Raw genomic sequence first — 27,708 nt, 5'->3', positions numbered from 1 at the left:
ATCTCCACTCCACCCCAGGAGCATTCCTCTCCTAAAATGATGTCAGGGTAGGTGAACCCTGCGTGGTTAGGCAGCAGCTCAGTCAAGAGAGAATGAGAGGCGTCCAGCAATGCAGCAAGACAGAGCAGGAACAAGCTGCCCATTCCTGAAAGCTCTCAAGGAGGAAGGCTGCACACAGAGGCAGGCAGCCCTCCTCAGGGAAATGGTGTGAGGGAGTTGGAGGAAACAGGTCTTTTTATTGTCCGTTCTCCATGTTCCAGGAGAAGGGGAAAGTGACTCAGATGGTGGCATCTGGGAGGGTTAAGTGGACAAGCCTAACTTCAGCTGGACTATGGAAAGGGGGTGATTTCAAGAATGAAGGTGTGACAGTGTCCGAAGAGACTTAGGAGAGCCTTCGTGGAGGCTCAGGAATTCACGTGAGGCTCTGGGAGCTGGAGTCATTTGCCCAAGGTCACACAGCTTTAAGTTTGCAGTTTTTAACAGTTCGGAGGGTCCCCAGGGCACAGCTGTCCAGGAGCCCGTGGTGCAGCAACCATGGTGATTCAGCCCAGCAGTTAATGAGTAACTGGAAGGTCCTGAAGCTGGCTCAAAGCTGGCAGGACTGGGAGGCTGAACCTGTGCTGGTTTGAGAGTCAGGCGAGTGGGTGACAGGTCACTCCTGCTTGGGAAGGTTGTAGGGTGAGTCAGGATTGGGTTTCAGGTCAGAAGGACGGTGCAGAGGAAGAGAACACCATTCTCTAGGACCTGCACTGGAACCCGGGGTTTCCAGGTGAGGAGCTTCCCTGGGAGCAGGGCACCTGCCTTCCTCTCAGTTTACAGCCACGTCTGAGTTATTCCAACCTCATACCCTTCTCCTCCTTCTCCTCCCTAACTTCATCTCCATTTCTCCTTTTCTTCTTCTACCCAAGTTTTCTTACTCCCTAACTCTTCTCCCCTTTCTCAAGTGAGAATTTTGGTTTCTTTACGAACACAGGAATATCATAACAATATGTTTTCCATCTTAATCCTGGGTGTGGTATGAGATTGTCCACAGCAGCTGACTGTGATTTGCCTCATGCTCTAGCAAGGCATGGTTTTACCAGCTGCAGAGAGGTTTGTTTGGTTTGGTTTGGTTTGGTTTTGTGATTGTATGATGTTTGGAATTCTAGGGACTTTTCATAGGGTGTATAAATTATAAACGCTAGGGCCCCAGAGGCTGTGTGTGTTGTTGGTTGGTTGCTGTTGCTTGCTGCATTTTATCAAGGAGTTGCGCACAAAGAAAAAAGAACAGGAAGAAATTAGATATCCTGACTGTGAAGATCAGACTTGCCCCAAGGAACTCAATACCCCTAATCAGCAGGAAGTAGTCTACAGATAATGTCGCCCCCTTTTTCCTTCTATTCTTTTTCTTTCCTATCAAGTATTGGGGTTGAAAGGGTGGAAGAAGAGGGGAGGAGAAAGATGGATGAGAAAGTAACCCACAAAATAGCGAAAGTCTGCCTCTGGCTTTCTTCGCAGCCAACTAACTTCCTAATTTCTTCTTTCTTAATGAACCAGCCCATCACAGATCACTTCCTCGCCACTTTCATTATTTCTGTCTAGACTCTTCTGGAGATTCTAGGCTGTGGGTTTTGGGGTCAGCTTGCTTGGGTTCAAATCCAACTTATATCACTTACTAACATGGTAGCTCACTCACATCACTCACATTTCTCTTCGCCATCCCTTGGTTTCCTCCTCATTTAAATAGGACTGACAGGGCTGGGGTGGAGCCTAGAGGTAGAGAACTTGGTTAGCGGTGCTAAATCCAGTCTTCAGTAACACACACACACACACACACACACAGAGAGATTTCAAGTTGGGCCAGGTTGTATTACAAGATAGGTTTGTTTTTTTTTTTTTTTTTTTTTTTTTTGGTTTTTCGAGACAGGGTTTCTCAGTGTAGCCCTGGCTGTCCTGGCACTCACTTTGTAGACCAGGCTGGCCTCGAACTCAGAAATCCGCCTGCCTCTGCCTCCCGAGTGCTGGGATTAAAGGCATGCGCCACCACGCCCAGCTTACAAGACAGTTTTATAGGATCAAAGGAACTCTGAAAAGATGGGGTAGGGTGAGGTCTTAGCCAAGGTGACAGAAAAAGTAGGCAGTGAACATTTTGAAGGGCTGCTGAGGCTTGGTATTTTAGTGATTAAACTGTGTCACTGTGAAAATTTTTCTGCAATAGTTCAAAAACAAAACCAAATCGCCTAACTTAACCACGGTGGTCGTGGCTTCCTGCCTTTGTCGAAGCTATACATGCAAATACCTGTTATTTTTTTTCCACTTTAATAAAATGATTCCCCCAGTGCCCCCACCATTCTAAAATTTGCTTTCTCCTTGAAATTTGTATCAGCTGTGTGGCCCCTTTTTGGTCCATGTAGGTGTCTGTAGGCAGAGGTTGGGGTTATATACGTTTTCATTTTGTATGTATACCGTGATGGAGTGTTCCATTCCTTGACTTCATTAGTCAAATGTGTCATGAAAACTGCCTCTATTTCAGGCCTGTTGTAGATGTAGAGAATTCAATACTAAGCCAGAAGAGTCTGCCTTTATGAGCGGATGCTCTAGTCTGAGCGCTTGACTAGTGACACAGTTAGAGAGCAAGAGCGACAATGAAACAAAGCCAGAGGACAGGATGGCTCTCGTAGAGGGCCAAGGCAGGCATTAGGGTTTTCTCAGGTCTGCAGAGGCTCAGCACCAGAATCCCTAAACCCCAGATAGACCACGACACCCCGTCACTTGACATCAGTCAGCACGGGTACTGCTGAGATGGAGGCCTCTGCCATGTTATTGGAAGTCAGCCTTGTGATGCCTGGGACCAGTGAACTGATTATGGGTGTAGGAAATAAATGGAGCCCCAAAGCTGAGCCAAGGTAGAAGGAGAAGAGAAGAAGAGTCCAGTAAGGGGACTAAGCCAAAAGGGACCACAGGACATCTCAGAGCAGAGTGGATAAAAGGAGAGTGACAGGTGGGTTATCAAAGCCTCGGCTGGCTGAGCAATGAGGACATCAGTGTCATCACTGGCACCTGAGTGGACAGTCATCCACTGTTCACTGATCCCTTGGAATGCTAGGATGAAACTTGAGGTGGGTACAGGATTGGAACAGGAAAGGAGTGAGCTGAGGAAGGCAGATGACTCTAGAGGAGTTTAATGAAGAAAGAGAAAGAAAAACAGGCAGTCAACCTGGATGCAAAGTGAGGACAGAGACAGCGTGGCTTGAGGTGTTCCTAAGTGCCAGGCAGGAACACTTAGGCTGTCTTTGGCTTCTGCCCAGTGAAGACCCCATGGGGTTCTTGTTACTGAAATGTCCTTGGAAGGGCGTGTGTTTTGTCAACAAGCCACCTTACAGACTTGTGTATTGGTTCAACATTTCTATTTGGTGAGAAAATGAAAGACTTTGATACTGTTTACTGCGGTATTCTTGGGTCAACACCTCCAGGTCCCTTGAAGTGAAGAGTCTCTAAGAATGCCTGACCCACCCACTCTCAGTCTATTCTGTTCCCTCCCCTAAACTGACTAGCCACACAGAACACTCCAGAAGACGGTTGCTGTGTTGATCCCATCCAGTCCCTCCTTCCTCAGGACCCTGTGAGAACTTAAAGGTCACGCCTAACAGTAAGACCTTTGTGAGCTTCTGAGATGTGAGCCCTCACACAGCGGAAGAACTGTGACCCAGACAGGTCTGCTTTAGGGACAGTGAGCCCATGGGGAAGACCTAGGTAGTCAAGGGCTCAGTAGTCCAATACCAAGGCCAGCTTGATGGAGAGCCAGCTCCAGCTTTTCTGAAGCATCTATCTACAGGATATTGGCAGGTGCGTTGTTCTCCATGGCCATAGCTCAGGTCCCTGGACTTCTCCTCTAGATCACATTGTTTGTCTTTATGGTACCTGGATAGGCACATGGTTCTAACAGACAGTATAGATATGTGTGTGTGTGTGTGTGTGTGTGTGTGTGTGTGTGTGTGTGTGTACACAGAAAGAGAGAGAGGAGAGAGAGAAAGAGAGAAGGAAGGAGAGAGAGAGATTATGCAACACACACTAATATGGACAGTCATACAGTGATGGGCCTATGTACACCTATACATATATGTGGTTACATAGTTAATGTGCACATATTACTAGACACATTTCTTTCTTTCTTTCTTTCTTTCTTTCTTTCTTTCTCTCTCTCTCTCTCTCTCTCTCTCTCTCTCTCTCTCTCTCTCTCTCTCTCTCTCTTTCTTTCTTATATGTAAGTACACTGTAGCTGTCTTCAGACACTCCAGAAGAGGGCATCAGATCTCTTTACGGATGGTTTTGAGCCACCATGTAGTTGCTGGGATTTGAACTCAGGACCTTTGGAAGAGCAGTCAGTGTTCTTACCCACTGACCCATCTCACCAGCCCACTAGACACATTTCTTATTAGAAGACAAACACATAGATACTCAAAAGCAGACTCACACACAAACATAGTAAATAGAAGATAGATAGATAGATAGATAGATAGATAGATAGATAGATAGATAGAGATAGATATGCTGGCACATACTATACAGTGACACACTAAATGATGTCTAGGGATATTACATCCACTACACACACAGCAAAATAATGATGAACTCAGCACAGATGCACACTCACATGTATACATGCTGTCACACCAATACATATACATAGTCACACACACACACACACACACACACACACACACACTGACACAAATATTTGAGATCTGGAGACACAATGACACACCAGACACGACAAAGCACATCTCTGCACAAACCTCTTGCAGAGAGCACACATACCCTGACCTACACAGTCACACATACATTTTTACAGTCCTCAATGGCCTTCAGGTTCTTCTGTGACTGCTGTGTAATCCTTCATTTCTTAGGGAGAAATGGTGACCCCGGGGGAACAGAGGTCTCCCGTCCCATCCTAAGAGCTGCTGGATCCCGTGTGACATCACCAGTCCCCTCACTGCTGCCACTGCTAGAAGCTCTGAGCTCTGTGCTGGGGGCACCAGGCACTGACACTTGGCTCTTGTTGGGAGAACAGAGAAAGTCTCTCTTGTCCACAGCTTGTACTCGGCTCCAACTGCTGCATCTCCCAGAGGCTCTGCCCTGCCCTGGCTGCATAGGTATGTGGGGCCCCAGGGAGCTGGGGCTGGACACTGGACCCGTTGGGGACCACCTGGGGAGGGGTAGTGATGTCACAGACCGGCTGTGGGAGCACAGTCTGGTGTGCATCAGAGAGGCTGGGATGCACTCCCTCTGGTGGAATTAATTCTACAATTGTGCGGGGAATTTGATAGTGATGAGCCTCTAGGTCAGCCTAGCAGGGGAATACCCTCCCTTCCCCTGAAGCTACTTTCTCTGCTGGTGGTGGCCTCTGACCTGGTGGAAGTTCCTGGCCACAGGTGAATGAGTTTCAGTGTCCCACCTGGCTACAGGAGTGGTGCCTCTAAGACCTTCCATGGAAAGCCAGTGATCTAAGAGATACCAGGCTACATAGCCCAGACTCCACAGCAATCAAAACTGGGGTCTTTAGATGAACAATCTGCACCTACCCCTGTGAGAGGGGTAGGGTCTATGAGGTTCCAAGGCCCTGATCCAAATCCTAGACAGTCAGATACTTCCACTGTGCTGCTGGCTACGTAGACCAGCTGCCCACTGCTTCTACCATTTGACCTCATATAGACACTGGCTACTTGGGGAATTCTGTGATTCTGGTCCAAAGTCCCCAGTGTAGCTGCTGTTAATGGACACTGGAGAAAGTACAGGGTTCAGAAGGTTGTCTTTGTCACAGAGCTTAGCCTGGGAGTACCCACAAGAATTCAGGGTTGCCAACATGCTTAGGTGGGAGTCTGGAAAGCCTATCTACCTATCTAAGGTGGGACCCTAGAAAGTCCTTTTCTAAATCAAGCGTGGTAGCCCGTTTTTGAATTCTCACCACGTGGGAGGCTAAGGCAGTTCTAGGCCAACCTAGGATATGTAGCAAACTCAAGGCCAGCATGGGCTCCAGAGCAAGACCCTGTCTAAAACAATAGAGAAACAAAACCACATAAGGCCTTTTAAAAGATTTTGGGTACCTCACTGAGAACTACAGGGAAATATTCAGCTTTAGGCCTGCAAGGGTCCTTCTTGCTCTGGAACTTTCTATGAACCACAAAGGTTTTCCTGTCCTGGGTGTCCCCAAACTTTGCAGAGACCCCCACCAGGCAGGGGTCACCCTATCTGTCCGGGTCCACCACACTGAATTGTTTGGTGAGAAAGGCTGGGCTGGCAAATGTCATTTGTCTCACCCATACATGGACTGCTGGCCTTTGGGGTGGGAGTTACTAAGGCTGTATTAGAAAGGCCAAGGGGGCAGCCCTGCCTGGAGGCCAAGCTCCATCATTCCTGTTCTTCCCTGTGCCCCCCAGAGCCTACCTGATCACAGCTGCAGAATGGCCTCCAGCCCAGTTGGAGTTCCTAGCCCACAGGTAAATGGTTCTTGATCCTCCTCCCAATACCCAGCATCCTGCACCAGGGACTTCCTTTCTCCCAAGGCTGAGGAATCTATGGAGATCCTGGCCAGCCCCACGGGCTTTCAACCAGAACTTGGGTCTTCCAGGTAACTGTGGGTTCACTGAGATGGCCATTTGCAAGGAGAAGTGAAGAGAGATTTAGCTGGGGGTTATAAGAAGTAGATTTGGTTAGAACAAAATTATGAGACTGGTTTTGAAAATACATAGGTTCAAGTCCCACCCTGGCTACCTGTAAGACCTTGAACAACAACTTCTGGCTTCCTTTTTTTTTTTTAAGATTTATTTATTTATTTATTTAATGTATATGAGTATAATGTAGCTGTACAGATGATTGTGAGCCATAATGTGGTTGCTGGGAATTGAACTCAGGACCTCTGCTTGTTCTGGCCCCGCTTGCTCAGGCCCTGATCACTCTGGCCCAGAAATTTATTTATTATTATATGTAAGTACACTGTAACTGTCTTTAGACACCCCAGAAGAGGGCGTCAGATCTCATTACTGATGGTTGTGAGCCACCATGTGGCTGCTGTGATTTGAACTCAGGACTTTTGGAAGAGCAGTCAGTGCTCTTATCCACTGAGCCATCTCACCAGCCCCATTTTCTTTCTTTATAATTGCCATGATTTGTTAGGGGAAGCAAGTTTGATGTGAGTGCTTAGATGGAAGAGTGGGTGGGTACAAGGGACAAAAACCAAAAGAAGAATGGAGGGTGGGGAGGGTGGGATGGGGGTAAGCTGGTAGTAGTGTTGGCAGTACTGGGGCTTGGGTCAAAGGAAGGAGAGGAGGCTTGCCGATCTTCATTGCTTCTTTCTTTCTATGTCTTCAGCCCTCTAGGGCCAATGGGAACATCAACCTGGGGCCATCAGCCAACCCAAAGTGAGTTCTAGTTTTGAAGACAAAATTCCTCCCTGGCTATCCTATGGCAGGTTCTCGTTAGAAATGAAATCTAAGGTCCCTGGTGTGCTCAAAACCTTTGCCAGCTGGCCCAGCATCCCTCTTCCCTTACGCCCACTCAGCTTCATCTCTCATTAACTCCCCTGCTTTGACCTAGGTTGAGCCTCCTGCCTGGAATGACCCCAAACATCTGCACTGTCAGCAACTCTCCAGACCCTTCTCCTACTGTGGATGGGGCTGGGATGGGGGTGGGGGTGGGGGTGAGGCGCGGATGGGCAGACTGCCTTCTGCACCATGTACCTGATTTGCCTCTCCTGGTATTAACTGGTCTGGGAGCTGGGTGGGTGTAGGGGAGGTGTGTAAGGCTGAGTCTTTTAAGTTACTTTGGGTTGTGAGACTCGTTCTTCACTGGCCAGGCCATGTGGCTTCTGCCAAGCCACCTGCTTTTTCCAGGTCTGAAGTTAACCAGAGTCCCGACTTCCTGAGCGTCCAGAGGCTAATCTTTGCTCTTCTCCTGTCCACAGTGCCCGACCCACAGACTTTGATTTCCTCAAAGTCATTGGCAAAGGGAACTACGGGAAGGTAAGTAAGGACCTCGGGAGCCTGGGATCTCTCCCTCTGCAGCCTTCCACCTGGTGTCTTCCATTAGCATATGTAAGCGAAGGCTCACACACCTGCAGAATGGGTGTAGGGGCTGCCAGGGGAACCCCATCATCCTGAAGTCTTGTGCCTTTACTTTTTGCAGGTCCTACTGGCCAAGCGCAAGTCGGACGGAGCCTTCTATGCCGTGAAGGTTCTGCAAAAGAAATCCATTTTAAAGAACAAAGAGGTACCAGAGCTCAGGAAAGCTCACTTCCCTTCCTGCTTCTAGGAGGCTTCCCAAGATGGTTCCAGCTCCCAGAGGTCTATAGGAAGCAGCTCAGAAAGTCCAGAGCACACCGGACCCTAACCTTCCTAGAGGAAGGCAAGCTAAGCCATCTCCCTAGGAGCCCATGGAGGATGCAGAATCCTCTGAACTCTCTGCCCTCTCTAGGTAACAGGCTCCCAAGTGCGCACTGTGGGCTCACACCATGCCCTCTTCAAAGGTCCCTTTGGCCTGACCAGCTTGGAAGGGAGGTCTTCCTGCATGAATGGTCTTGAATGGATCCTGACAGTAAATAGCACTCTGATAGTTTGAGAAATAAAGGTGGCATAACCAGGAGCTAGGGAGATGGCTGAGGCAATAAAGTGCTCTCTGAGCAAGCACGAAGACCTGAGTTTGATCCCCCTAGAACCCACATAAAAGGCTAAGCATGGTAGCATGTGTCTCTAATCCTAGTACTGCAGAGATAGGTCCAGTGAGACCCTGTCTCAAAGAATATAGAGGAGAGGGGCTGAGAGAGGCATCTGTCATCCACTTATTACACATGACACAAACACACACAAACATAGAGTAGGGAGGAGGGAGGGAGGGAGGCGGGGCTTTTCAGATGGATAAAATAGCAGGATCAAAGTCATGAGTCTTGCCATAGTATATGCTTTGCTTGTCACCCCAGGTTAGGGGATTCTGGATTTACACTAGTCTGAAAGTGGCTGGGGCTGAGGCTCAAGACACTGACTTCTAAGTACGAGACAAGGAGGCTAGGGACAATCGAGAGCCCACATGGGCATTTGAACCAAGGCAAGGAGAAAGTGGTGGGCAGGACACCTCCAGAAGCAAGGTCACCTGGAATGTCCCGAACTGTGACATGGACCCTGGTCTGTGATTCCACAGCAGAACCACATCATGGCAGAGCGCAACGTGCTGTTGAAGAACGTGCGGCATCCCTTCCTCGTGGGCCTGCGCTACTCCTTCCAGACCCCAGAGAAACTCTACTTTGTGCTTGACTATGTCAACGGGGGAGAGGTGAGTGGACCGTGGGAGAGGAGCTGGCCTCGAGCATACCCACTGCGTACCCTTGCCACATCCCTATCACAGGCCCACTTGGTATCCCAAGTACAGAGGCTCAGCCGAGTAAGTTGCTTCCCAAGATGACCCAGTTTATAGCAAGTGGGTCCTCTTCTCCCCCACTGCTATACTTCCCTGCCTTTCCCACACAAGGTGGCCCAGCCTCACTCTCATAGACTCCAGGAAAGGTCACTGCCAGAGAGAAATGTGTGGTCATTATTTCCAATACTGTTGTTTCCCACACCCAGGCCACAGGGTAAGAGATAACCCATCACTATCATTTTTTTTTTTTTAAATCTTACTTACCTGGGCAGTAGTGGTGCATGCTTTTAGTCCTAGCACTTGGGAGGCAGGCAGAGGCAGGTGGATTTCTGTGAGTTTGGGGCCATCCTGGTCTACAGAGTGAGTTCCAGGATAGCCAAGGCTACACAGAGAGAGCCTATCTTGAAAATCCAATGGGGAAAAAAAAAAGAAAAAAAATCTTTTTTTCATGTATGTGTATTGCACACACACATTTTTATGTGTGGGGCAAACATGCGAGTGTGTGTGCACTTGTACATGGAGGCCAGAGATTGATGTCAAAAGTCACCCCCAGGTTCTCTTCCACCTTTTTCATTAAGTCAGGGTCTCTTAAGCAAACCCAGAGCTTGACATTGTAGCTAGTCTTGCTAGCCAGCTTGCTCTGATGTTCCTCGGTCTCCATCTTATTGAAGCTGGAATTACAGATGGGCAGCTGCAGCCACATGGCATTTAAATTGGTCTCTGGGAATCTGGACTAGGGTCCTCTTAGTGTTTTACTGCTGTGAACAGGCACCATGACCAAGACAACTCTTATAAGAACAACATTTAATTGGAGCTGGCTTACACGTTCAGAGGTTCAGTCCATTATCATCAAGGTGGGAGCATGGCAGCATCCAGGCAGGCATGCTGCAGGAGGAGCTGAGAATTCTGCATCTTCATCTGAAGGTGGCTAGCAGAATACTGGCTTCCAGGCAGCTAGGATGAAGATCTTAAAGCCCACACCCATAGTGACACACCTACTCCATTAGGGCCACACCTACTCCAACAGGGCCACACCTATTCCAACAGGGCCACATCTTCTAATTGTGCCACTCCCTGGGCCGAGCACATACACACCATCACAGGTCCTCATACTTGCATGGCAAGCACTTTAACCACTGAGCCATCTCTCTATCCTGATGTCACTGCCTAAGTAGAGACCTGAGCCACCTGCTAACCCCAAGACAGGGCAGGGCAAGCTGGACACAAACTTGGGCTTTGCTTTGTCTCCCTCCTCCGCTGCACCAGATCTCACCTGTAACCAAGTGTTTTTCAGCCTGAGTCCAGCAAGGGAGGCTTTATCCTGCATATCCCTAAATGATGGCTTTGCAACTCACAAAGCAGACCAAACAGGGAGATCTAAGCTGGGCTGTGTGATGTCCTAACGTTTGGGTGGGAGGAAAAACCACAATATTGCTGGGCATGGCGCCTCACACCTGTAATCCCAACACGTGGGATACAGAGGTAGGAGGACTGTGAGTTCAAGGCCAGGCTGGGTTATATAAAGTCTACCCCCTGCCCTACCACCACCACCAAAGTATGTCTTGAACTACCTGGTTCCAGCTCTGCCAACTCTGAACTGTGGGACCTTAGACAAATCACTTAACTCCTCCTCTTCTGACATGAAAGGGACATCACAGTAGAAATCTTGAAGATGGTTATGAGAATTAAATAAGAGGCATGAAGGGGCATGATTTGTAGTGTAGGACACAGTAGCTAATTAATTATGCTGGCTGATTATAGCCTCGGAGAGCCCAGGTCCCTGGAGGGGTGGAGTCAGCATGCAGTCTCTTGGTTTGCATACACTGCAGTTTAGAATAGGGCGAGTGGCCTGCACAGAGGAGAGGGTCTTGATGGCCCCTATCTCGTGTGCCAGGAGCTGGAATCCAGCTGCCATCTCTCTCTCTCTCCTCTCTCTTAGCTCTTCTTCCATCTACAGCGGGAACGCAGATTCCTGGAGCCCCGGGCCCGGTTCTACACTGCAGAGGTGGCGAGCGCCATTGGTTACCTTCATTCTCTCAACATCATCTACAGGTGAAGCCTGCACTTGGCTCATGAGCAGCGCCAGACCCTTGCTCCACCAGGCAGGGATTGTGTGGGCCGTGATGTCCTGGTGACCTTGGTCGGTTAACAGAGGGGGGCTCCCCCTCCCCCCCTTTTGGGAACTTTTCCAAGGCTGTCCTTCATTTTCAGAGTCAAGCCGGCCTCCCTGGGTTTTCCTTATTCTCCTGTGGGGCTTCCATGAGTCGTTCTCCTGCTAGGACCAGAGTCCCCAATTCACTCAGTTAAATGGCTATTTTTTTCTTATTTTCTGCAGAGACCTGAAGCCAGAAAACATTCTCTTGGACTGCCAGGTATGTGAAGTGTGTGTGTGTGTGTGTGTGTGTGTGTGTGTGTGTGTGTTTATACACTAAGCTCAAATCTGTGTTCTCTAAACATCATCTGAGTACATTGGTACTTATGTATTACATATGTATGTATATGGTAACATTCATCCTTGTGTGTGTATGCGTACATATGTAATCTTGTACATATGTATGTATAGACTCCTGTATACAGGAGTCTATGTGCATGTACAAATATCAGTGCAGATACATATACATCATATACATATACAATACACATTCACATACATATACATATTCACATACACATGCAACTGTGGTTACAAGAGAAGCCTCACCAAACCTCACAGGATTGCTCTTTAGGATGGAAATAAATTGAGACAAGGAGATTTGGGCCTCCATGACCCTCAGCGCTCAGTTGCTGGATGTGGATTGTCCTCTAGGGGGCAGCATAACGTTGGAAAAGAGTACGGTCCTAGCGGTGCAGAGAGGATTAAAAGCATGGCAGCTCCAGGAGTCTGATAGTATCTACTGGAGTCTGATAAGAACCCCTCAGAATCTATGGAGTCTGATAAGAGCCCCCTCGGTATCTATGGAGTCTGATAAGAGGCCCTCAGTATCCCTCTACCTTCTCCATCCTCACACCCAGCTAGCGCTGGTGGGCTTGTCAGACTCCAGCCCTCCATCAATCGGACCCAGCGAGAACATCCTGGAGTTGCCACTTTTGTAGGCACCGGCCTGAGTCATGATAAACTAGGGAAGATGGCAGAGTGCCATGTCCCCGGCCAGTGCCCTGAGGTCTCCTGGCATCCAGGCCATGAACTCTGGGTCTGCATGAAGCACTCAGCTTGTCTCCTCGCCATACTCCACAGCCATGGCTCTAAGGTGTGGAGTTTTGAGTTTTGGCCTCATCTCTCCCCCACAGGGTCACGTGGTACTGACCGATTTCGGCCTTTGCAAGGAATGTGTAGAGCCTGAGGAGACCACGTCCACCTTCTGCGGCACCCCTGAGGTATGTGGAAGATCTGTGGCGAAAGCAGACCAGGAATGGCTGAGCGCACAGACACTAAATACATCCCGCAGGCTACAGCAGAAGGGCCTCCTTTCATTCTCCCCAGCTCTTCCCTGAGTCAGCTGTGCTGAGTCGTCTTGTGAGTGTCAGGGAACCAGCTTAGGGGGACCCACCTACCTCTGGTGACTTCAGCTGCTGCCCAGTGGAAATAGGTCAACTCTGGCTGGATGTGGGGTTGCACATCTGCAATCCCAATGCTTGGAAAGTGGGGATAGGAGGTGGGGATCAGGAGTTTGAAGGCAGCCTTATTATAGAGTAGGTTCCAGGTCAGATGGGAGCTTCAGGAAACCAAATACATGTAAACCTTATTTATTTATTTATTTATTTATTTATTTATTTATTTATTTATTTATTGTGGTCTTAGGGATTGAACTCAGAGCCTCAGGCATGCTAGGAAATTATATATTAAAAAGGTAAAATCATGTAAATAAAGAAAATATCTAAGAAAAAAAGAAAAAAGGAAAATATCCAAGAAAAGAAAAGAACAGGTAAAACCGTGTGCTGGAGAGGTGGCTCTGTGGTTAAGAGCAGTGGTTACTTTTCCAGGGAACCTGGCTTTGGTTCCCAACATGTACGTAGCAGTTCCCAACTGTCTATAACTCCAGGTCCAAAGGATTCAATGCCCCCTTCTGGCCTCCGGGGATACTGCATGTAAGTGGTGCAAGCAAAACACCCACACATACAAAATAGAAATAAGTAAGGTGTGTGTGTGTGTGTGTGTGTGTGTGTGTGTGTGTGTATGTTTGTATGTATGTATGTATGTATGTATGTATGTATGTATGTATGAAGACAGGGATGGAGAGATGTCTCAGCAGTTAAGAGCATTTGTTGCTCTTGCAGAGGATCAGGAATTGGGTCTCCTGGCAGCTCACAGCCATCTCTAACTCCAGTTCCAGGCCATATGACACCTTCTTTTGGTCTTTGTGGGCACTACAAACATGTGGCACACAGACATGCATGGAGGCAAAACACCCATACACATAAAATAAAATTAAAGAAATCTTTAAGAAAAGCAAAAAAGATGGGAATCGGGTTGTAGCTTGATGGTAGATCGCTCGTCAAGGCCTGGGGTACATCCCAGCACCAAATACACGCACAGAGTGAGAAGGAACAAGCAATGCTGGAGCAGCCTGGCACCTGCTGCTAAGCCCTGGGGCATCATCTTGGCACATGCTGCTAAGCCCTGGGGCATCATCTTGGCACATGCTGCTAGGCCCTGCCTTTGAAAGGTAAGGCAGGTAGATCTCTTATGAGTTTGAGACTAGCCTGGACTACATAAAAGATTAAGTCTTGTCTTGGTGTGTTTTTGTGTAAGGAGAAATTGGTGAAACTATTTTTTTTTTTTTTTTTTTTGGTTTTTTAAGACAGGGTTTCTGTATAGCCCTGGCTGTCCTGGAACTCACTCTGTAGACCAGGCTGGCCTCGAACTCAGAAATCTGCCTGCCTCTGCCTCCCAAGTGCTGGGATTAAAGGCATGCGCCACCATGCCCAACTGAAACTAACTTTAATAATATATTTTATTTCACTCAATATATCTCAAATATTCTCATTTTAATATACATTCAGTATAAATTTGTTAAATAGGTCTGTCAAGACGACTTAACATGTAAGGGCACGTTTTGCCAAGCAAAGGATCTTTGTTCAATGCCCAGAACCCACATGGTAGGACAGAACTACTCTCTCTCACTCTCTCTCTCTCTCTCTCTCTCTCTCTCTCTCTCTCTGTGTGTGTGTGTGTGTATGTGTGTGTGTAGAGCGTGCACACACACACACACACACACACACACAAGTGTAAAAATGTTGAAGTAATTCTTTTCTGTCTTACAATCTAGCATATGAGACTAGTTTACATTTATAGTCCATTTCAGCTGTGATCGGTCACATTTCAGGAGACACAGACCTTGATCGTCTGCAGAAGCAATTGTTTGATAGCCACATGTGGCTCGTGGCCACTGTAGTAGATGACACTGCTCCACAGGGCCAAGTCCTTGACCATGAGAACCTGGCCAGAGAGTTACGGTCAGGGTTTGGAAGTATTAAACATAAATCTACTTCCCTCTTTCAGAGATCCTAGGAGGTTAAAATGTGTGGATTTCTGTAATTCCTGCTCTCACCCTCATTGACAGGGTGAGGCAGGGGTATTGTAAGACACAACCTCAAGATAATAATTAGGGCTGCCTGGCACGCACGAGGCCCTGAGTTCAACCTCCAGGACCACAGTCAATCAATCAGTAAATATTGCATGTCTGAGCAGGAATTCACATGTCTATCTGACTTGCCTTGGGTTTAAAACCTTCCCTTGAATATCCACCAGTCTTGGACAGTGAACCTTGAAGCAGGAGGGCCCCTGTAGCTTGAGCAGGGTTCAGAAGGAGCAAAGGATTGAGGCTGCAAAATGGAACTGCTCCTCTCTGTTTTCCCTGGGGCGGGACCTTAGAGCCTCCCCGTGTGTCTCCATCAGCCTTCAGAGTGGTTCTGGACCTTCAGATGGGGTCCTCCCATTGGTACTCAGGGAGCTGATGTCAGGCAACCTTTTCCAGCAGGGACCATTAGTTATGTTTGTACATGGGGTACCTACTGAATGATTCTAATCCCCCCTCAAAGCCTGACAACAGTCAGTCCTTTCTTGGGTGCAACTAGCAATAGGGGGTGGGGGATATGGAATTGTAACTGATGTGGGAGATACTCCTTCTAGAAATGTCGCTGCTCAAGACCTAGGCACACAGACAAGAGTTCCTACCTTTGCTCCTGTGTCCCCAGTAGGAACTCCTTTTTTACTCTCTCTCTCTCTCTCTCTCTGTGTGTGTGTGTGTGTGTGTGTGTGTGTGTGTGTGTGTGTGTGTATGTATGTAGTTCATGTGCACATGCGTATAAAGGTCAGTAGTTGGAGTCAGGTGCCTTCCCTAATCACTCTCCACATTATTATTTTTTTTTTTTTGAGGCAATGTCCCAAACTGAACCTGGAGTCCATTCGTTTGGCAAGGCTAGCTGGCCAACAATCCAGTGATCCACTACCCTGACCCTATGCCATGTCACTGGAGTTACAAATGTAAGCCATCTCACCTGGCTTGTGTGTGACTCCTGGGGATTTGGATACAGGTCCTCACGTTTATATATACCTACCATGTCTCCAGCTATCATTTTGATCCTGTCTTTATTTAAGGATAAGGAAGCCAAAGTTCTGACAGGTCAAGTGCTCTTTCTAGACCCATGCACTGAAGCCGGCTCAGAGCTGTATGGTTCTCTTCCCTTCCTTAGACCCATATAGTCCTTCAGGGTAGCTGTTTCTGTTGCTGGGACTCAGTTCCTTAGCAGCAAAGAGGTCACCAAGCCCTTGGGACAGGCAGAAACACAGCACTGCCTCAGTTTCTTTCCCTGTGCCAGACATGGCTGGCTGCCTGGCATGTTCTCATCAGTATGGCCTGAAATGCACCCCTTTCTGCCCCTTTCCCCTGGCATTAAGATTTCCAGAACAAGGCTGTGCCACATTCCTTTAGCTTTGTCCCTTTGTCCCCTCGATGCACTACAGGGTGCTGTCAAGGCTGTCCCAGTCTTAGGACATAGGTAGTCTATAGGTGACCATATACAAATAAGAAGTTATGGCTGCTTCTGAACTGCAGACCTGGCTTGGCCAGTAGATCACAGGCAGGTGGCAGTTCCTTTAACCCATTTGTCTGGTACTCTTGTGTGATGTACAACATGCGTAACCATGCAGGGCAGTCTTGTCTGAAATCCAGTATGCCCCAGTTCACTGCAAAGGACCTGTCTCCAGCCAGACCTCTAGTGAGCAAATATTGATGACCACAGGAGAAGCTCTGACATTCTGATGACAGGAACAACCTCTGTGATGTTCTCCTTTGAGTGCCTTGTTTATAGGTAGAGAAACTGAGACTAGGGAGGGGTCCTCAAATAACCATACTTCCTCAACAGTACTTGGCTCCAGAAGTGCTTCGTAAAGAGCCTTATGATCGAGCAGTGGACTGGTGGTGCTTAGGGGCAGTCCTCTACGAGATGCTACATGGCCTGGTGAGTAACAGATATGTCTACAGGGCACAGGTGACTTGGGAAAGCTGAGGGTGGTCCCCCAGTTTGCATAGCTTACTCTAGCTTTGCATGGGAAATTAAATGAGCTATCTGTCCACCCTGGGAGTAAAGATACAACATAGCCTTTTTACAGAGTATAGAGTTACTTTTACTGTACCAAGAAGGAAACTAAGGCTGAAAGGTCACGGTGCTGATAGATTGGGAGCCACCATGGACTGTATGCATAGGTGGAAGCCTGTGTATACGTTCCTGAGGCTGCCTTTCCTCTGGGCGCGGTTCTCCAGCATGGCACAGTGCTGCAGAAAGAGTCAGCTCTGAGTAGGTAGAAGGACCAGTGGGTGGAGGAGCTGGAGGAAGAGCCAGGAGGGGTAGACTGTGACAGTAGTTTAGAGCCCTGCTCTTAGCTCTATAGTTTAACAATCTCCAGCCTTGTCTTCTGTAATCTGCCAATTTGTAGCCTCTGGCAGAAGATGTCTGTGAGGCCAGGAAGAAATGGGAAAGATGAGAGTAAAATACTTGGTGCATAGGTGGCCCAAGGACCTTCTCAAGCTCCCATGGATGGGGAAAGCCTGTGACTTCTCACCAATCCTTTGTCCTGGGCTGGAAGCCTGGAGGCCCTTTCCCTTTCTACCTGCCCCAAGAGCTGTAGCCCTGGACACAGGCCTGGACAAATCCTCCGGGCTATCCCAGCTTGCTCTAACACCCTATGAGACCCCTTTCCATGGCTTCATGGCTGAAGCTTTTCTCCCTTTTCTCCCCAGCCTCCCTTCTTCAACACTGACGTGGCCCAGATGTATGAGAACATTTTACATCAGCCGCTACAGATCCCTGGAGGCCGGACAGTGGCTGCTTGTGACCTCCTGCAAGGTCTTCTCCACAAGGACCAGAGGCAGCGGCTGGGCTCCAAGGAAGACTTTGTAGGTGACCAAGCAGAAGAGCACTGGTCCCTTCCTGCAGAGACAGCTCAGGAGTACCTGGGGTGGGGCTGTCTTCTGATGCCCTGTAAACCTAGGGGCTGCTCGTGCGTTTGCTAGAAATTACCTTTCTGCCTGTTGATCTCTGTCTCTCTCTCTGTCTCTGTGTCTGTGTGTGTCTGTCTTTGTCTCTGTGTCTCTCTGTGTGTCTCTGTCTCTGTGTGTGTGTCTCTCTCTCTGTCTCTCTCTCTGTGTTTGTGTGTGTCTGTCTTTGTCTCTGTGTCTCTCTCTGTGTGTCTCTCTCTGTCTCTGTTTGTGTGTGTCTTTGTCTCTCTCTGTGTGTCTCTGTCTCTCTCTGTGTGTGTTTGTGTGTGTCTCTCTCTCTGCCTCTCTCTCTCTGTTTATATGTGTCTGTCTTTGTCTGTGTGTGTGTGTGTGTGTGTGTGTGTGTGTGTGTGTATGTAGGGAAGAGGATGATGTCAAGTGTCTTCTCCAGTTGTCTACTTTATTTCTTAGGACAAGATTTCTTGCTGAACCTGTAGCTCATTAGTTGGCTATCCTGGCTGCCCAGTGAACCCCGGGGAGCCTCCTGTCTTTGCCTCCTCAGCTCTGAGATTAAAGAATATGCCCTCCTTGTCAGCCTTTATCTAAGTGCTGGCGATCCAGACTTAGGTCCTTAGTCACTTTACCAACTGAGCCATCTCCCTAGCCCCTAACCATGTTTTTAAAAATACAGGATTGTTTTTAGCCAACCAATATTTGCTGAGCCCTTGTTTTGTACCAGCACTGAGCTTGGTGCAAGGGGTTTAATAGCCTAGGTCTCTGGATGGTTAAGCTTGAAGGTGGAAGAAGACTGGCAAAAAACCAGAAACTCTGTGCAGTCATCACCAAGTGCGACAAATTTCAGGGAGGAAGTGAACGATGGGCAGAGATAGACAATAAGAGCATATGGGGACTGTGCCATTTCACACTGGCATGGCCGGACATGTCCTCTCTAAAGAGGTGACAAGTTGAACTTGGAATGTGAGGAGCCATGTAAAGAACCAGAAGAAGGCTCCCCAGCTCTAGGCACGACATGTGCAAGAGTCCTGTGGTATGAACAGGGAGAATGGCAAGAATCAGAGTGTGCTTGCTGAGCAGAGGAGTGATACGATCTAAGTTTTCTAGAAGCTTCTTTCTGCTTCTGTGCAGAGGGACTGCACAGATATCTTGCTTTTCACAGATATCCAAGCAATTCACATTGCCAGACACCAGCTGGACACTTAAGATAGGGAGACAGATAATTCATAGAATTCATAATCTGTTCCCTTGACATATGCATGTGTCTTTAAAAAAAAGATTAAGGCATCACTTTAAAGACAATCTTATTGATTACTCTCTGTAAGATCATTTTGGGGCCAGCAAGAGAGTTTGGGTTTCAGATGCCTGCTATTAAACCTGACAACCTGAGTTCAGTCCCCAGGATCCGGATGGCAGAAGGAAAGAACTGACTCCCCAAGGTTGTTCTCTGACCTCCACATTTGGCAGAGGCAGGCAGATCTAAAAAGTGGGTTCCAGGCTGGCCATGCTTGTATAGTGAGACCAGTCTCAAGCAAGGAGGAAGTGACTGCAGTCCAGACAGCCCCTGCATCTACAGAATAAGTTCCAGGACAGCTCACTCTATGGATAGCACAGCTTTTGACCATTGTCTGGCATAGAATGTGGGATTGTAAGCATTATATATACTAAGATATCTCCATGACAGGTACTGTGATGTGTGACAACACTTTGGCAATTTGCCTATTCTTTCCCACTGCCAGCTTAAAGATCCAGACTTCTGTGAAGACAGATCCCTTCCATCCAAAGAGGAGTTTGCGTCTTAGAACATGCCTGTGACTCTTTAGATAAACTCTGCTGTGTTCACATAAATTCAACCTCTGGAAGGCCAGACTGATGCAAGGCGCTGCAGAACTGTTCAGTGGGAAGCAGACAGAGGGAGGACCCTGCTGGAAGGGAAGGGGATTTAGAAAAGTAGTGGGCAGTTATACCCAGGACTCACTCCTTACTTCTGGGCCTCTGGAAATCTGCAGTTTTTCTTGGGCCTTTACTCCTCATGTCTTCATAAGTGAGTGGGTTTGTTGTATTTCTCTGAATTGCATTCTGGAAGAATCAAGAGGTATTAATGTGCATGGAAGTATCTGCTTACCTTAGCCCTCTATATCCAGTTCTCAGCCTTGCTCACAGAAATGCCTCCAGAGCCTGGTACGGTATGGTATGGTACAGTATGGTACGGGTGCTGAGACCCAACAGTGGAAGGCACCTATGCTATCGGGAAGAATTTGGGTTCAGATGATGTGGGAGGTGAGATGTTTATTGACTAAATGCTCTCTTGGCTGAGCAGACTAGCCAGAGCTGCCAAAGGTCTATCTAGTTGGTGGCCAATAGTGGGTACCAGTTGGGGCGCAGCTATGGTGAGGACCGCTTCTGACCAGTACCTTCTTCCTGCAGCTGGACATAAAGAACCACATGTTCTTCAGTCCCATAAACTGGGATGATCTCTACCACAAGAGGCTGACTCCACCCTTCAACCCAAACGTGGTAAGCAAGCACAGGATTCTCTCCGGATTTCGGCTTCTGGATTCCCAGAATCTAGGCCAACTCTCTTTATATAGCTGGTGATGCCGAGGGCTGGAGAGTCTCAGTGATTCGTGCAAGGCAGCAGGAATCAGAAGTGGCTCCAGCTGCCCTGGCCCCTGGAGCCTAGTTCAGTCTTAGAAGCATGAGCCCTGGACTGCTCCTTTGTCTTTCATCTCCAGCACCATAACCCCACAAAGCTGATACAATGTTTATTTTTGAGACTTGGTAGCCCAGGCTAGCCTTGGGCTTAAGCTCCTCCCATGCAGCCTTCTGAATACTGGGATTTCAGGCACCTGTCACCCCCACCCAGTGCCTGTACAGATGTTTATAGTGTTCTGTGTTGCAATAGTGCACCCAGGCAGAGCCATACCATTAGACCTTTTCCTGATGATAAAAGTTAGGTATTAGCCGGGCATGGTGGCACATGCCTTTAATCCCAGCACTCGGGAGGCAGAGGCAGGAGGATTTCTGAGTTCGAGGCCAGCCTGGTCTACAAAGTGAGTTCCAGGACAGCCAGGACTACACAGAGAAACCCTGTCTCGAAAAACCAAAAAAAAAAAAAAAAAAAAAAAAAAAGTTAGGTATTTCTTGTACAAAGTGTATATAATGAAGTTAAAAGGAGCAGGAAATGGCTGGGTATCTCACCACTGGCAACATCCTTCCGCACCAGAACACACTCAGGATTCACTCACTGTTCACAGTTTTCCTTTGGGGAGTTCCTGCTCATGGATGTGACACTAGATTTATCTTTTCCTTATTTTTCCTGGAGTCTAAATACTATCTTATTATCCCTGGAGCCCTTACTGGCGTAACACCAAGTATCATGGTCAGCTAGCACCAGTTTGTGTATGTGTACAATTACATAAAAACATTAACACACACACACACATACACACACGCACATTTTTCAAGATAGGGATTCTATATGTAGCCCTGGCTATCCTGAAATTTACTATGTACAGCAGGCTAGCATCAAAGTCAGAGATCCACCTGCCTGTCTCCCAAGTGCTGGGGTTAAAGGCATGCGGCAGTACTCCTTGCACGTGATTATATTTAATTTAATGCTAATCAGAAATGAACATGGAAAAAAAAAAGCTCTCCTACTCCTGCTTCCTGCTTGCTTCTCTCTTGCCCTCTTGGGCTCTTCCCTTCCCCCTTCCATTCTCCCCTCTCTCCATATGGTCATGGCTGGCCTCTCCTCTCCTCTCTCCTCTCTCTGCCTTCCTCTGCCTCTACTACCCTCTTAACTCCCCTCCTCGTGCCCTTAATAAACTCTATTCTATGCTATAAAAAAAAAAAAAGAAAGAAATGAACATGAATTTGAGGAGCTGCAAAAACAGGCAACTTCCTGAAGATGACAGAGCAGTTGAGGGCACCCATACAGGCTAAAGTTGGCTTGCCCTGCAGATAGGAAGGACTACACGCGTCAAGACCAACAATGGTGAGATTCTTTTTTTTTTTTGTTGTTGTTGTCTGCAAGTATGTCTGCACATCAAAGAAAGACATTAGATTCCATGGGACTACGTGTTATAGATGGTTGTGAGCCACTATGTGGAAGCTGGGAATTGAACCCAAGACCTCTGGAAGATCATCCAGTGTTCTTAACCACTGAGCTGTCTCTCCAGACCCTGAGATTCTTGACAGTGGGATTTACATACCACTGGGATGTTTGAAAACAATGGCTACTGCTGCCTCTTGGCCTGGCCGTATAGGTGTGAAGCTATGAGCACATGCCTAAAATCTCTACAAATACACAGTTTCCAAATACAAGCCTAGAACCAAGCTCCCACCACCACCACTTGGGCTTGCTCTTGGGACAAGTTCATTATCATTTGATGATGTCTGGATGCTTGCTCCTCCTGGAGTTTTCTTTGTTGGCCTGCTTTCTTCTTTTTGATACTCAGTTTTGAGGTGTCAGCCTTGTCCACTCTGACAAGTCTGGCTTATCACTCATCCTTACTTGCAGACTCCAGGGCTCACACAAGGCCACCAGTCTGAGACACTGCTTGTTAGGGACTAGGTTTTAGCACCAGGTTCTTGATAAAAGTGATCAGATAGGATATACAGTACAGGATCTTGAGATGTTGCTTGCTTTTTTTTTTTCTTTCTTTCTTTTTCGAGGCAGGGTTTCTATCTCTCTATAGCTGTCCTGGAACTCACTTTGTAGACCAGGCTGGCCTCGAACTCAGAAATCCGCCTGCCTCAGCACTCGGATTAAAGGCATGCACCACCACGCCGGCATGTTGCTTGCTTTTTTTATTTTATTTTTGTCTTGGGAATGGGACCGAGCCTCACATACTAGGTAAGTACTCTATCACTGAATTACACCCCAGGGTTTTCCCCCAGCTTGGGACTTAAAAATTACAGTAAAGATAGTGTGACAGTTTTGTGAAGATTTGATAATTAAAGAACAAAGAAAGTTATAAATCAAGGCACTCTTCAAATATTCTAGGTGGGTTACTGCAAAATGGAGATGTCTTTGCCATAGCCTTAGTACTTCCTAAAGACATTCTTAGGGTCTTTTATACATTCCAAAGATTTTTATGTTAGCCACAGGATGCTAGGTCAGACCCAGAGGTGGGTAAGGAATCCTGATAAGGGAGAGGAGTGGCCAATGATAGCCCAAGGGAAATTGTAACTAGGCTCTAGACCTGCAACATTCCAACCTCTCCATAACTACTGAGGTTTTAATCAGTTAATCAGACTGATGACAGGTACAGTTAGTCCCTTCCAGAAACGTTGGTTCACAAGAGGGAGTGGATTCACAGACTCCTAGGAAGAGATACAGGAAAATACAGCCATCTATGGGCCTTCAAGCGAGACATGCAGGATTCCTGGGTCTGCTATTACTGATGAGACCTTGTACACATTTCTTTAGTACCACATTCTTCATTTGTAGAAACCAGAAACTAATTGGTTGTCAAGAGCTACATAGCTTATGTTAGACAAGGAACATGAGAGGATTTCACATTCTGGTCCGGAAACTCTGAGCCTGAGCTGGACCACTGCACCATGGCCCTTCTGAGAAGCTGGAAGCCATGGCTCATTTGTTTCCTCAGTTCAAGACCTGCAGGCTAAAATAAAGCAGATCTGCAGTCCCTTCCGCCACTCCTTCACCTGCTTATGTCATAAACCCCAGGAGCAGTGTCTCCTCTACAGGAACACAGTATTGCTTTGCTCCTGCCCTCTAAGTGACAATCTTTTTAAAGATTTATTTGTTTTGATTGAGTACCTATGTAGGTGGTTATGTGCAGGCCAGTGTGGTGTAGGGGCCAGCAGAGGCCAGAAGAGGGCATCAGATCCCCTGGCAATGGAGTTACAGGTGGTTGTGAGCTTTACAGAGGGTGCTGGAAACCAAACTTAAGTCCTTTGCAAGAGCACCAAGCACTCAACTGCTGAGCCATCTCTCCTGGCTCTGAACAAGCTTCTATCTGGAGTCTATGGGTTTTTCAGAGTATACCAGGCCAGCAGTTCTCTGTTGAGCCTCAATTTGTGGTTAGCAGTGAAAGAGTGCACGCTGATGGTCTGGAATTTCTCACTTGTGGTTTTTTTCGAGTCCTCTTCACCTCCATCAAGCCAGTTCTGAGTTTGTGTATACATATGGTGGCCTCAGAGTACCAAGAGAGACAGCTCTCAAGGTACCTTTTCAAGCCTGATTGGGTGGTCACATGACTAGCCCATGTTAAAAAGATAGAGATATATATTCTATCCCTGGAGTGGAAATGGAGAATCTATTATTCTTCCTTCCTTCCTTCCTTTCTTTCTTTCTTTTTTTTTTTTTTTAAAGATTTAATTATTATATCTAAGTACACTGTAGCTGTCTTCAGACACACCAGAAGAGGGCGCCAGATCTCATTACAGATGGTTGTGAGCCACCATGTGGTTGCTGGGAATTGAACTCAGGACCTCTGGAAGAGCAGTCTGTGCTCTTAACCACTGAGCCATCGCTCCAGCCCCTCTTTCTTTTCTTTTTTCCTTCCTTCCTTCCTTCTTTCCTTTTTCTCTTTTTTTTTCTTTTCCTCTTCTTCCTCCTCCTCCTTCTTCTTCTAAGATAGGGTCTATGTATCTCTGTCCCTGGCTGTCCTAGAACTCTTTATGTAGATAAACCAATAGACCAGGCCATCCTGAAACTCATAACCACCTGTCTCTGCCTCCCTAGTCTTAATGGGGTTCAACCATTATGGCCAGTATTGTGTCTTTTTAAAGACAGGGTCTTATGTATACCTGGATAACCTCAAACTTACCTTGTAGCCAAGGATAACCTGGAAGTTCTGATCCCTCTGTCTCCTCTTCCTAAGAGCTGGGATTTTAAATGAGCACCACCATGCTTAGTTTGTGATTTTTTTTTTTTTTGCCCATTTCCCTTTATAGATCTCACTCCAATGAAGCCTAGCAGCCCCAGTGTCTCTACCATATTATCTTATTTTGTCTCTATTATCTAGGACTTTATCAGTCCCCTAAATATTCCTCCTGTTTTTCCTGTCATATTCGGTCCTTGAAAGTTGAGGTTCCTTCTGTTTTGTCCTCCATTTTTCCCAGTGCTATGAGCTGAGCATACAATAAGCATTTAGGACATATACAACATTAATGGCTTGTCTGAGGATTAGTGTGGAACATGAGGCACTGAGTCAGGAAGGCCTGACACCCCTCTCCTAGCTCTGGGGTCCTTAGTTGGTTCTGATCCCTGCCTCCCTTCTCAATCTCTACTGACAGGAAGGACCCTCTGACTTGAAACACTTTGACCCAGAGTTTACCCAGGAAGCTGTGTCCAAGTCCATTGGCTGCACCCCTGACACCGTGGCCAGCAGTTCTGGGGCTTCAAGTGCATTCCTTGGATTTTCCTATGCACAGGATGATGATGACATTTTGGACTCTTGAGAGACGTGCACTTGGAAAGCCACCAAGCCCAGCCGGCACCTGCTGGAACTATCTTCTGCTGCACTAAGACACAATGAGTCCCAAAGAAGTAAGACACAGTGGCTCAGAGAAGAGGGGAACACATTTTCCATCATGTGAAAGAACAGTTCAGGCTCCCAAGTATCCAGCCGTCTGCAGTTCTGACTTGCCCTTCTTGAGAAATGACTTCTGTGCTTGGTTTTTCATTTTTGTTTTGTTTTGTTTGTTGTTGAGGCAGTGACAAAATATGCAAGAAAAGTAAAGAACATCTATTTGGGCTCACAATTTTAGAAGGTAAAGCCCACAGTTGGCTCATCTATTGCTACGGTCTTCAGCCAAAGCTGAGTCATCTCACTGGAAGGGGTGGCTTACCTTATGACTACCAGGAAGCAGAAACAGAGGTCTGGGCTAGAAATAAGATACCTTCAGATAAGATATTCTCAAGTGACCTACTCCCTTCCAGCCTGGGGTGGGGGAGGCCCCACCTCCGATTTATCACCTCTCCATGCTATAAAATTACACATCTATGAATGGACTACTTTGCTGAGGAAGCCTGAGCCCCTCCCTCATTGGATAGTGATCCAATCATTTACTGAAGGCTCCATCTTTTCTTCAGAAGAGAGACTAGAACCGTGGTAGCTTTGGATATTGAGTTATGAGATCACAAAGTAGTTACTGGCCACTTTTGTGTGCTAAGCAAGAGAAGAGGAGGAACGGGACAGAAGTGGGTTGCCCAGAAGCCGTCTGGTGGCTTCCTTTAGTGTGTCATAAATCTCCACCTCTACTGGAATGGAGCCTGGGCACAAGCTACCTCTCGTAGTAAAAGGGTTCAAATGCTGAGAGAAAGGGGAGAATGTAGGTGACCAGCACTCTGGGAGAGGGCCTCTTGGTATCTGAATTTATATTTCAGTGTATAAATTGATGAAATGTAATAAGCCTGTCATGTGTTGTCGTTGGTTTGAGGTTGCTCTATGTGGACGGTGTCTTTGTTTCAGGTAATATTAAATGCACTGGATAGTATTTGTTATTGGGTATGGTTGCCTCAACATCTTTCAATATTCAAGGAATTCTCTACTTTTGAGCCTCTGTTGGAGCAGAGCGGGGCAGGGGGAGATGACTTCCATTTAGAATTGCAGGAAATGATAGATTCTGACTTCCTCATCCTTCTCTTAGCTTAAGTGAGACATTTGGTCCAGAGATGCATCTGTGCCTTATCTGGACCCAAGAATGGGTCTGTGAACTCCGAGTTCCTCCGAGAAGGGTCAACGGTGCAGACTGTAGCAGCCAGTCCCTAGAACAGTGCAGACTGTAGCAGCCAGTCCCTAGAAGCCTCGAGCTTTCCTTTGAAGATTTCAGTCTTTTAACACACTCCCTTTTTACATAGCTGTCCAAAGTCAGCCTCAGAGCATGTCTCCTGGGCAAGTCGTAGAGCTGACGGTCCTGTCGGTTAGGGGTCTTCTTCCAAATGACCCTAAGGGAATGATCACTTCCCCTTTTGTCAATGAAGAGACAAGGTCAGAGAAACTTCGAGGCTTGAAGGCCACACCACTAACTGGCTGGGATGCTAATCTATATTTGACCTAGGGCTCTCTCTACCTTGCAACCTTTGGACAGGTCTACTCCTCCCTTAGGCTCTTAGGGCCAAGAATTCTCCTCAAAGATGGGAATAGTGCACATGCCCTGAAAAGCAGGGAGGCCGAAGATGTGTGGCTCTGGGAGTTCCAGGGCAGCCTGGTCTACAAAGTGAGTTCCAGGCAGTCAGGGAGATACAATGAGACCATATCTCAAAAATAAAGGTCTCTTAGAATAAAGCAAGAATTGTCTAGAATGAACCAGAAAGTGATCTAATAGGGTCTTGAGGAGACCTTCCCTCCTGATCTGGACCTGGTTATCAAGTTCATGTGCTTTACCGTAAGGACAGAGCTGATCTTGGAGGCCAGGATTCTGGCTAACTATTAAGCAGGTGTTGAGAATTCATCATTTCAGAAGGTAATTCTGACTAGGCAGGCTTGGGCACGTGATGCATGTTCAAGACACTGCCCATGTGGTATAGATTATTCTGTTTTACTTTAGTTTCTTTCCCACAAACTCCTGGCACATACTCCAGGGTAGCCTCATTAGCTGGCTGGTTTGGGGACAATGGGAGGACTTTCTTTGAATCAGTGTATGCTGGTGATTTTTACTGACTTTCCCTCTATATTTGGTCCCACTCCTTTCCTCTCAGTTTTGTCCCCTTTGTCCCTTGCCCTAGGAATTAAGAGGGGAGGTAGGGCTGGGACACACTAAAATCAAAAGAGAACACCTGTAACACTGTTCTATTGGAGATCAAAGCTCAGTCAAGAATTACTACTGGGCTGGTGAGATGGCTCAGTGGGTAAGAGCACCCGACTGCTCTTCCGAAGGTCCAGAGTTCAAATCC

The 27,708-nt window shown here is 47.3% G+C and overlaps 1 protein-coding gene across 2 annotated transcripts; it reads left to right on the top strand.

The window, feature by feature from the left end:
• Positions 1-613: 613 nt before the first annotated feature.
• Positions 614-26,309, top strand: Sgk2 (serum/glucocorticoid regulated kinase 2). 2 transcript variants are annotated; one of them, XM_029472293.2, is made up of 14 exons: positions 614-769; positions 4,887-5,132; positions 6,417-6,476; positions 7,348-7,397; positions 7,940-7,997; positions 8,161-8,244; positions 9,169-9,300; positions 11,324-11,436; positions 11,720-11,756; positions 12,673-12,759; positions 16,750-16,845; positions 17,625-17,784; positions 20,265-20,354; positions 25,107-25,216. In XM_029472293.2, exons 3-13 carry the CDS (start codon positions 6,441-6,443, stop codon positions 20,309-20,311), a joined length of 900 nt encoding a protein of 299 aa, XP_029328153.1. In that variant the 5' UTR covers positions 614-769; positions 4,887-5,132; positions 6,417-6,440; the 3' UTR covers positions 20,312-20,354; positions 25,107-25,216. The 2 variants fall into 2 exon arrangements, with proteins under 2 accessions (XP_029328153.1, XP_021005629.1); XM_021149970.3 differs by having other exon boundaries at positions 616-769; positions 17,625-17,780; positions 25,107-26,309.
• Positions 26,310-27,708: the final 1,399 nt, after the last annotated feature.

The sequence above is a fragment of the Mus caroli genome, unplaced genomic scaffold, assembly GCF_978045245.1.
Source record: "Mus caroli unplaced genomic scaffold, Mus_caroli_1 scaffold_2, whole genome shotgun sequence".
Taxonomy (NCBI): domain Eukaryota; kingdom Metazoa; phylum Chordata; class Mammalia; order Rodentia; family Muridae; genus Mus; species Mus caroli.
This window is presented reverse-complemented; position numbering and strand designations above follow the sequence as displayed.